General features: G+C 46.3%; 1 protein-coding gene across 2 annotated transcripts in view; it reads left to right on the top strand.

Annotated features, from left to right (window-relative positions):
* Positions 1-1,129: 1,129 nt before the first annotated feature.
* The window catches only part of Ascc2 (activating signal cointegrator 1 complex subunit 2), a 46,210-nt gene continuing 36,023 nt past the window's right edge, over positions 1,130-11,316 (top strand). Inside the window, exons 1-4 of one of the 2 annotated variants that reach the window (XM_021210536.1) lie at positions 1,130-1,191; positions 4,247-4,344; positions 9,840-9,998; positions 10,363-10,533. In XM_021210536.1, coding sequence (XP_021066195.1) covers positions 4,264-4,344; positions 9,840-9,998; positions 10,363-10,533 — 411 coding nt within the window. In that variant the 5' untranslated portion in view covers positions 1,130-1,191; positions 4,247-4,263. The remainder of the gene's footprint in view (positions 1,192-4,246; positions 4,345-9,839; positions 9,999-10,362; positions 10,534-11,316) is intronic. The other variant, XM_029545262.1, reaches the window with a different exon arrangement.

Here is an 11,316-nt window from a genome sequence, read left to right as displayed (position 1 = left end):
CACCACCACCCCATCAGGTTTAGATTTTTTTTTTCAGGTTTAGATTCTTAATCCAAAGAAAATGTGGACTGTTTTGTAGTAAGTTGCAAAATCTATGAGAATTTGTTTCATAGTGAAATATAACCAATTAGCACACTCCTCCTGTTTCTGGTTTAGAGCCCTTCTTCCCACTTATTCAGCCACTTAACGTCTCTCACAACTATTTGCTTGTTTTCCTGATAGTGTGAGCTCTTCCAGAGTATAACCCTGGCTGTCCTGGAATCCTCAATTGTTCCTCAGCCTCCCAAGGGCTAGAATTACAGGTTGCACCACCAGCAGCAGATGGGTATTATCCACTAGTTTTCTGTGATGATTCTTATCCAGCCTTGGGAGCCACTAGCTCTTCACCATCTGAGACATATCTTTGGAAAAATGCATCCTGCTCTTAAAATTGCTATACTCAGCCTTTCTGATTTAAACAACATGTGGTAGACACTTTTAACTCCAGCATCTGCGAGACTGAAGCAGGAGGATAGTCATCAGTTCCAAGCTATACTGAGTTACACAGTGAGTTTTGGGTCAGCCTGCCTACAGTGTACCCGTCTAAATACATGGACAAATCTTAAGTGTACAATTTGCTAAGTCCGCCTAAGTAAATCCAATCTGTCCATCTGTGTGTGTGGCCACCGCCAAGATAAAAACCTCCATCTTCATTTGTGGGACCTTCCTGTTTACTAACCTAAGAAGTAACCACCATCAAAAGCTGTAACTACACATTTTTAATTGTTTTAGAGTGTTCAGTAAGTGAACTATATGAGCTCATCTGCCTTCTGCTCTCTCAACGTCGCATTTGTGATTTTGACTCGTTCAAACTTCTCTGGATTAAATTTAAAAACTGATAACTGAGGAGGTGGAAACCTGGATTTCTGGAGAGCTTCCCAAACTGGATTGCCTTAACCCAGGAGGGTGGCCACCAAGAGGGAGTGGTCAGGGTCACATTCCCGCGCCTCCAGGGGGCGGGGTCGTCTTTGTGGGGCGTGGCCCTGCCGTGGTATTCCCCACCTCCAGGGTTGGCGCCGGGGGCGGGGCCAGGCAGAGCAGGGCGGGGCTTCCTTTCTGCGCCTACGGAATCGCAGTTTGACCCCGGAAGTGCTGGATCTGTGGAAGCTGTGGTGTTTTGCAGCTGAACATCTCGGGTGTGGAGCCGGGGAGGTAAGTACGTGCCCGGGCCCCACTGGTGGTGCTCGGGAGGAGCCAGGACCGTGCTTTGGGCGCCCTCGGCATCCTCCAGCCCACGGGCTTCGCGGCAGAGCCAGGCTTACACTGCCCCAGCGGCTGTGAGTCACCCCCCCTCAGGAGAACCAGAGCCTGGAGTTCTGGTTCACTTTAAGGCTTGGTCCTAAAGAGACCTGGGACGATCCCCGGTCCTCACCACCTTCTCCCAAGCTTCAGTTTCCTCCATGTTCATTCATTCGTTCAGCATGTATTTGTTGATCGACACCCACGTGCCAGGCGCCGAGGGTACAAACAGCAGGACAGACGAGGCTCTTGCTCTCGGGAAGCTTACAGTCTAGAGGAAGGAGACGGTTAACACATAAATACATAAAACAATTAAAGATATGACAGTGAGTGACAAAGAGAGAGACTACTTCAGGGAGAAGACCTGAGAAGGTTTTCTGATAGAGAAACTGAAAACAGTAGCCCCAAGATGCTCTCTGGCATGTTACAGTTGTTGATTATATCATGACTCTCCACCAGTCCACCTGGAAACAGTTAACTATTGGCCTCTGCTGCCTTGTCCAACATAGAATGTAGTCTAGTCTTTGCTTTATTTTCTACCCATATACGTTAAGTGAAACCTAAATCCTCATTGATGCCTCCCTTCTGTAACTTCTATAAGTCGTTGTTAAATGCTTCACGAGCTTTGCATATGTGGCAAACATCATGGCATTGGTTAGGATTTGTATAGCAATTGGAGTTGTATCTGTCGTGGTCATGAAGACTGAGCTTTGTGAATGGCACCGACAGATCAGTTTTTTTGTCCATGGTGGTATTTTCTGAACATCGTTGCCTGTTGCATAGCTGGGACAGAAGCACCTAGAGTCAGATGTGATGACACATACTTGTAATCCCAGCACTCAGGAGGTTGAGTCAGAAGGATTGGTTCAAAAACAGCTTAGGCTACATGAGACCCTGTCTACGATGTACCAAAATTAATCAATATATATATATATATATATATATATATATATATATGTATATATATAAATTGATACATATATCAATACATATACATATATACTATATATATACATATAACTATATATATAGTTATAGTGTATACCAGCACTCAGGAGAGACTGAGGCAGGAGATTGCTGGAGTTAAGAGCCAGTTTATATCACAAGACCTTGTTTCCTAGGTATTTGAAAGCAAAATTATGTTAATGCCAAGAAAAGCACTTAGAAGAGCACCCAGTATCTAACAAACATGCTGCTCTTGTCTTAACAATATATCTTATATTGCCAGGGTTGGGCCAGACATATTGACTTGTCATATGTTTTCTATCACCTGGTAAGAAATAGCTGGTTATATCCTCAGCTCGTCTGTGAGGACATAGTGACTTCCTCCTCCTAGCCTTGATGTTTTCATGTTTTGTGTCATATGCTTTTTTGCTGGCATGCCTTTTGAAAGGGTTAATTGATCTCCATTGCATGACTTGCCCAACACACATGTCCTTCCTGTGGATAAGACCAAGGTGTTATTAAAAAAAAAAAAAAAAGAGCACTGGGTGGGAACACAGAAGAGCTGCTCTGCTTGTTTGATTTTGTAACCTGGGTTCACATACATGTGGGTACAAATGCGTATGTGTGGAAGTCAAAGGTCAACCTCGGGCGGGAGTTGGAGTTGTCCCTCAGAAGTCATCCACTTTTCTTTTAAGACAGGTCTCTCCCTGGCCTGGAGCTTGCCTGGTGGACTGTCCTGATGGCCAGGGAAGCTTTTGCCATCTACTTTCCCAAGGCCGAGATTACCAGCATATACCATCACATCCTGCTTCTTAATGTGCTTTTGGGAATTAAACTCAGATTCTTTTTTTTTTTAAATATTTATTTATTGTTATATCTAAGTACACTGTAGCTGTCTTCAGACACACCAGAAGAGGACATCAGATCTCATTATGAATGGTTGTGAGCCACCATGTGGTTGCTGGGATTTGAACTCAGGACCTTCAGAAGAGCAGTCGGTGCTCTTACCCACTGAGCCATCTCTCCAGCCCTAAACTCAGATTCTTATGCTTGTACAGTCTGGACAATGCTGACTGAGCTATCTCCCAGTCTACTCTGTGACTATCTTTCCCATTTATTTATTTATTTAAGATTGAACCCAGGGACTTGCATGTGGTAAGCACAAATTCTATCAGTGAGCTGTACCCAGCTGACCAACTCCTGGCTTTGAAACCACTTTGGCCCCCTCTGTGGAAGGGATCTTACGTTGGCAGGTTTCTAAAGAGTTTCTCTTCCTTCTGTTAGTTTGTCATGCCCTTCTTTGAAGCCTGGAGAAATTGTAAAGTCTTAACACAGTCTACCTATGAGGAAAAGTCCATCATTCTTACCCTAGTGAGAGTTATGAGAAGAGAGTGTTCTTGTTCTGAGGAATGTAGCTCGGAGGCAGAGCTAGCCTAGCATTTGTGATGAGTTCAGTCCCCGTTGCAGCAAAGAACATCTCCCCTAGTCATTCATCAAACGTTTGGTGAGGCCGCATCTGCTAGACTGGTGCTGGGTATAGGGCAGATAGCAAGAAAAAGAACTGTGGGAAATGTCGTCACAAGTATAGCTTGAGGCCCTGGGTTTTCAGCACTTGAAAAACAAAAAATGAGAACAGTCTAGGTTCTTTTAGCCAGGACTTTAGTTTTATTTTTTGAGACAGGGTTTCTCTGTGTAGCCCTGGCTGACTCTGTAGATCAGGCTGTCCTCAAACTCACAGAGATCCGCCTGCCTCTGCCCCGATTGTGCTGGGATTAAAGGTGTGTGCCACCATGCCTAGCAGGACTTCTTGTTTATAGCGGGTAGGAGTTATTTGGAAAGTATTTTCCTTCAGAACTGAGAACTGTTCTAGTATAGCAAATGCATACGAGGTCTTGACAGCCCACAGTAGGAGGAGCCCTCTGTGGCCAGGGGTTGATGCTGGTGCTGGGTTCACTCCCAGAGTAGGCCCTACCCCTAGGACTCTGTGTGTCTGCTCTCTTCTTCCCATTCCTATTCCTTTTAGGAGGGTCACGCAGCATAATGCCAGCTCTGCCCCTGGACCAACTCCAGATCACCCACAAAGACCCGAAGACAGGACAGCTGAGGACCTCAGCAGCGCTGGTGAGCCAATGCCCTGATGCTGTTCAGCCTGGCAGGATCTGTCTTGCAGTTGAAAAGCAAAGAGGGAATTCCTTCCTTTTCTGTTCCAAGAATGACCCAAGGGCTGTGGCTACTGATCAGTAGTTGAGACACTACCAGGCCCTTCCAAGCCTAGTGTAGAATTTTGTTTCTGAGTAACACTCAAATTGTAGTAGTATTTTCCATGTCAAGTCTTGTGTCCTGTTCCCCCCTCCCTCCCTCATTATTTATTTTCAATCATTCTGAAGGCAATTCTGACTTAGCCTGAGCTGGGCTGGAAACGGTTCTACATCCTAGTTTGGTGATTTCCCTTTGTTGGGACTTAAGGTTTCATGTAGAAATGTGTATGTGTGTATATATGTATGTTTGTTTGTTTATTTATTTATTTATTTATTTATTTTGGTTTTTCGAGACAGGGTTTCTCTGTATAGCCCTGGCTGTCCTGGANCTCACTCTGTAGACCAGGCTGGCCTCGAACTCAGAAATCCGCCTGCCTCTGCCTCCCGAGTGCTGGGACGAAAGGCGTGCGCCACCACGCCCGGCTGTATATTTATTTTTAATCTAAGCTTCCCCCCAGACTCCTGTAGGGTCGTTGGTTGCTGAGGTTGAGCTGGCCTGGTCTTTAATTTGGTACAAGAAGTGAGACACAGAGACTGACAGGGCCTGTGAAACTGAAAACTAAGGAGGCTGTGAACCTGCCAGTTCCCAGCATCAGAGAGCTTAGAGCCATGGAGAGGTGCCAGGCTGCTAAGAAAGGGACAGAAGTGGGGATTTGAGTCCTTGTACCCACTTACAGATTTCCCAAGATTATGGGCTTACTTGCACAAGGTGGGAAGAAGTAGTTTCTAGAGGCTTGAGTAAAGCTGTGGGAAATGAGAGCTCAGTATTTTATTTCCTGCATTTTGGTTGGCTTTTATTATTTCCTATTCAGTCTCTAAATATAGAACTTAACATACATAGTGCCCCACGTGGGTCAGCCTATTCTGAAGTCACCTGGATTAATTTTCCTTCCTCCCTCTCCCCCTTATTTTAAGTTGGTTCTTTGAGACTTTTGTGCAGATGAACCCCTTCACACCCACCCAGCCTTGCGTCCTTTCCTTTAAGCCCATCGAGTCCAGTTACTGCTGCCTGTATGCTCTTGGATGCGTGGCCTTCCTGGAAAGGTGGCCGGCCCACCAGCCACTGTTCCCTTAGAGAAAACTGACCCTTAGCCCTCCGTCCGCTATCCATTACCAATATGAGACTTCCTACCCATCTCCCTAGGTTATCTTCTTTAAGCCACGTCACAGCCCATCATGGATGTTTTGATTGTCACTATTTTACAGAGCTCAAGGTCACAAAGCCAGGAAATCGGGAGAGCTAGGATGCTGCACTAGCCAGTTCAGTCCCAGGGTGTCCTGTACTCAGCCTTTCTTCTATAAAGCTGCTTGCTTTCCTCTTCATAATTTTACATATGGAGAATGTTTGTCAGAAAAGCTAAAACTGTACTATTTAATTCAGTAGCCATCTAATAGGTAACATGCAACACGTGTAACAATTGCAGCGTGTCTGGTGCCTGAAGTGTGGACTCTATAAGTGAAATATCCCATGTGATGAGTGCCTACTGTGTTGTTCCGGCAGATGACACAGTTCCACTGTCACAGAATGTTCTGTTGGACAGTGGTGGTGGAGACTTGAGTGGTCGCGACTGGTTTTAAACCTCAGTCCTTTCCCGTGGGCTGAATGAACTCCTGGGTTGTCAGTTGTGGGATGGGAGGGCAGAGGTCTGGTCCCTTTCATGACTGGCTTCTCAGTGACAAGCACAGTAAGCTCTCTGGAAACATTCTTTAAGTCAGAAACCACAGTCAGACCTACTGCCTGATGCTAGAGCTTCAAAGAGAAAATACCTAGTGAACCTGTGCTTGTGGGGTCCACAGCCTGCCACCAGTAGCTTCTAGCAGTATGCAGACAGCAGAATAGGAGGAAGGCCAGGTCTGACACATGTGCAGAGCTGGTTCACATCAGAGTGTGGAGTGCACAGAAGGAAGATCTTGGGCTGGTAGGAGGGCTGTATAGCCAGGGATGGCTTCCTGGAGGAGAAAGCTCTGTTCGGATGGAGCAGGAGGACAAGGCCCTGGTTAAAAACCTCAGGGATGCTCGGGGAAGTCTGACTCTTAGGTCAAGAACAGTTCCCTGGCAGTGGGGTAACGGTGGGGTGGCACTATGGCAGAACTAACAATAGCAGAACAGGCTTTATACTTATTTGGTAAGTTGTTTAACCACTAGACCTCAGGAGCCAAACAAACAAGCAAACAGATAATAATGGGCCAGGCACAGTGGGGATGAAATGAAACGTCTGTAGATTACTACTGTGCCTGAACAGGGCAGTACTTGATAGAGTGCTGGAGATAACAAGTGGCTACTGTGACATTGACTAGGGACTAGGATAGAAAGCGGGATTGGCGGAAAGACGGTTGCCTGGTTGGAGACAGGTCTTGTTGGTCATACTGAAGAACATTAACCTATGGGCTACAGGAAGCTCCTGAAACATTGTCCTGAGATATGTGTAGGATTTTGTGTTTTGAGTCTCAGTTTGGGGCAAAAAGTTCTCTGGCCCAGGAGCAGTGCATCTACAGAGATAAGCGAGCTCATTGATGTTTATTAAGTAGTTACTATTTTAAGGAGCAAGCACTTGAAAAACCTGTCAGAAGTAGTGTTGGACCCTTCCATCATGAAGGACACTTAAGAAAACAGGTTCCTATCAAGATGCATAAAGGCCTGATGGGCAATATTTTCCCAGTTTGCCAGAGCAGATAGGCCCTAAGCCAGACTTTTTGAAAGGTGGGATTAAAGCTCCTTAGGAGAAACACAGTTGGAGCCTTCCTGCTACTCCTGCTATGAAACCATCTATGGCTACTCATAGAGTCCTTTTTAAAGAGACAGCATCTGACCATTCACCTATGGTCAAGAGTGAACATTTTCACCTTCCCTAGAAGTCCCCTGCATCCGTCTCATATCCATTCCTTCCTCTCTCCCTGAGCCCAGCAGCAACTGATCCAAAAGTGACTTTGATGCAGTTTAGCAAGAGCGTTGTCACGTGAATGGAGGTGCTGGGGGAGGCGAGCAAACCCCTTAGTCCAGCCTCAGAGGGAATTGGAGGTTTCTAGGGGCCTTGAGGTCAGAAGGAAAACAGTGGGATAGGGGTGCAGGGGTGTGCTGTAGCTATCCTGCCTGCTGCACCTCAAGGCCTTTAGGAAAGTTTAGGACCCTACTGAGCCTTTGTTTTCTCCTCGGCCAGACAGGCTGTCACTCTTTTAACTAATCATGGATGAGGGAAAGCAGTGGGGAGTATATGACTGTTTTATGCCTTTATATGAATGATTTCTTCAGCTGGGCAGTGGTGGCACACACTTGAGAGGCAGAGCCAGGTGCATCTTTATGAGTTCCAGACCATCCTGGTCTCTACAGAGTGAGTTCCAGGACCGCCAGGGCTACACAGAGAAACCCTGTCTTGGGTGTGGAGGAGTGATTTCTTCCATCAATCGTAGCATCTGCCATTGATCCTAGGGGCAGGCAGATCTCTATTAAATCTGAGACCAGCCCAGTCTATGTAGCAAGTTCCAGGTCAGCCAAGGCTATATATATATATAGTAAAAAAGTGTGTGAGAAAGAAAGAAAGAAAGAAAGAAAGAAAGAAAGAAAGAAAGAAAGAAACAAAGGAAGGGAAGGGGAGGCAGGGAGGACAAGCAAGCTAACTTTCTTTCACCTAAAAGTCCTTTTCCTCCTGCTAGGCTCAGTTAGGTACTGCTGTGCTGTGCCTCAGGCTTCTCTTTTCCATGGGCTTTAATTCTCTCCAGCGCTCCTGTGACCCTTTAGGCGAGTTCTCACGTCATCGGTTTAGAGCTCCCTTGGTGGCTTAGATGTTCATCTTCCCCAGTGGAACGTAACCCTTGTAACCTGGAGAGAACTTGAGCCTCTAAGCTGAGACCTGCATCACTGGATGCTTTTATTCATGTGCCCCCAAAGCTGGCACAGTAGGGGCCCTGTAAAGAGAGTCCTCAGGTCAGAGGAAGGAAGCTTGAAGGCCAGGAGACGAGCTCTTTGTCAACAGTTGAGTGCCTGGAATGCTGCCACTGTATGAGTGGGATTTAGATGGGAGAGGGACCACAGAACCATGTGCTCAGTGGCTGCAGTGAATCCCATGGAGCCTGCATACCCCTTCAAAGGCCCACAAGGTTCTCCAGGAGACTGGTCCATCCATCGGTCTTGATCGTTCTAGAGTCGGCTCTGGAAGTGGGAGGCTGTGGTTGATAACAGCTGAGGCAGTGCCTGGCCCTCCTCTTATTACAGCTTCTCCCTGAGAAAGCCACTCGTGTAGACTGGGATGAAAACTGAGCCCATCGGCTCTTCTCTGTGGTGAACAAAGTGGGGCTTGTTCATGGCATGGTTAGGGCTGGGAAAGAGAACTTGTGACTCCAAGCTGAGCTCTGCAGCTACTTGATTAGAATCTTAAAAAAAAAAAAAAATAGTTAAGGGTTTTTTCTGGTTATAAAAAAAAATAATGATATATAGAATATGATGCTGTTTGTATCAGAATAGAAAAACAGACTTAAACAAATACTTGATATGCATATTACAGTGTAATGTAAACACCTAGAAAGGTCACTAGGACAGCATAAGCTCTGTGGCTTCCTGGGAGGTCATGGAGACTAAGACTATGTCCCTCCACGCTCACTCTCCTTCCCCCCCCTTGCCTTTTCTTCCCCTTCTCCTTTTCCTCTACTCTCCCCCTTCCACCCCCACGCCCCCACGCTGGGGATTGAACCCAGGGCCCCACATCCACGGAGCACACACTCTGTCACTGAGCTCTACTCTTAGCTCACATAGTGTTTGAAAAGATGCTTATGTGTTATTTGGATAGTTAAATATTAATTTTAAAAGTACATGGTCATTGTTTAAATATGGGAAAGTAAGGTCAAACATGGTGGCTCATGCCTTTAATGCTAGCACTTGGGAGGCGGAGGCAGGCAGATCTCTGAGTTTGATGCCAGATGGTCTACAGAGTATGAACCTTTGTAAAAAAGAGAAAATACAGAAAAATATAATGAAGCTATAACCCCGTAGCCCCAAGATAACCAGTATAAGTTTGGGAATTGTTCCCTTCTTTTTAGAAATCTGTACCAGTATATGAGTACGTTGACTTCTTAAAAATTTTACAAACCTGGTTATATTAAAATTTTGTTTCCTTCTTTCTCTCCCCTTAACCTGTCCCCTCACCACTAAAATGCTCTAAAAACATGTTGTTGTTATTTTAACAGCCATCTTGTATCCCCCGGGTGCAACCATGGCTCCTTTGTTAGGTACACTGGGCTCTTTATACTCAGAAGCTCCTGAGGGTCTCTGGTTGGAACAGCCAAGCACTGTTACTGCTGTGGGTTGGCAAATGGGGCCCGCTGACTAACCTCTCCCACATTAACACGTGGTTTTTGGATTTGTAGAACCCTGAGCAGAAGGCAGACCGGTATTTTGTGTTGTACAAACCGCCCCCTAAAGACAACATTCCCGCCCTAGTGGAGGAGTACCTGGAACGTGCCAACTTTGTAGCGAATGACCTCGACTGGCTCCTGGCCTTGCCTCACGATAAATTCTGGTGCCAGGTAACATTCCGTCAAAACTCACACAAGACAAAGCACACGCCGGACTCTGGCTTGGTTGCTGTTACTCGTCTCTTCCCTAGGAAGTGCTTTTTTGCCTACTTTCTTTGGGTCCTTAACATCAAATCATGGTTTGGGTTGCTGTCTCGTGTTACAGCTTTCCTGATGGTTATCTACTGTCTGTCCGTCCATGGGTCATTTTCAGAAGCTTATATTTACCCCGAGCTCATTCACACCTCCTTGGTCCCTTGGGGTTGGGGGGTTTGAAGGAAGTCGGGCCTGACGGGCCGTAAGCACCAGTGGAGTCTACCCAGAACCCCCTGAGCCGCAGCAGTCAGTCCTTGCTCTCCTCTCTCACCTGGCGTAGGTTATTTTTGATGAGACCCTGCAGAAGTGCCTGGACTCCTACCTGCACTATGTACCCCGAAAGTTTGATGAGTGGGTGGCCCCGAGCCCCGAGGTGGCTGACATGCAGAAGCACCTGCACCGGAGTGTTTTCCTCACCTTCCTTCGAATGTCCACGCACAAGGAATCCAAAGTAAGCCTGCGATCCTGTGCCAAGGGTCCACCCGACACCTAGCACCTCTGTGCCAGCCTCTGCCCCTGGGAAGGAAGGCTCTGGAGGTTCAGGTTTCCTCTTTGTCTCCCCTCTTTATTCCTGCCTTTTGGGGAAAGAATCTGTGTCACTTGCTTCCCTTGTCCTCTAGTCCACCAGCCTGCCCACAGTACACCCAGTGTTTTCAGCAGCAGGAACTCCAGGGTCCTTGTCACAGTTGACATATGACTGTGACTTTCCTCATGTGACAAAGAGTAAGGACACTGATTCTGACTTTTGGAAGAACTCAAATATGTGTACTTTAAAAAATACTTATTTTATGAAATAATTTATATATTCATATATGTCTCCATATATTTATGTGCATGTGTGTCATACATATGCAAAGAAACCAGAAGAGGACATCAGATCTCCAGGAGCTGTACTTGTAGGTAGTCATAAACAAACCAAGGGGGTGCCGGGAACTCACTCTTAACCACTAAATCATCTCTCTAGCGCCTCATATCTGCACTTAAAAAAATCATTATTGAGCTGGGAGTTTGGCTGTGATAGAGCCTGACATGAAGGAAGATTCCTCTCCAATACTAAAAATAAGAAATCATTAGTGCTGTTCTCAAATAACTCAATGTTATAGAACTATTAGAAAGGAGCCGGGCGTGGTGGCGCACGCCTTTAATCCTAGCACTCGGGAGGCAGAGGCAGGCGGATTTCTGAGTTCGAGGCCAGCCTGGTCTACAAGGTGAGTTCCAGGACAGCCAGGGCTAC

Source organism: Mus pahari, chromosome 13, assembly GCF_900095145.1.
Source record: "Mus pahari chromosome 13, PAHARI_EIJ_v1.1, whole genome shotgun sequence".
Lineage (NCBI taxonomy): Eukaryota > Metazoa > Chordata > Mammalia > Rodentia > Muridae > Mus > Mus pahari.
This window is presented reverse-complemented; position numbering and strand designations above follow the sequence as displayed.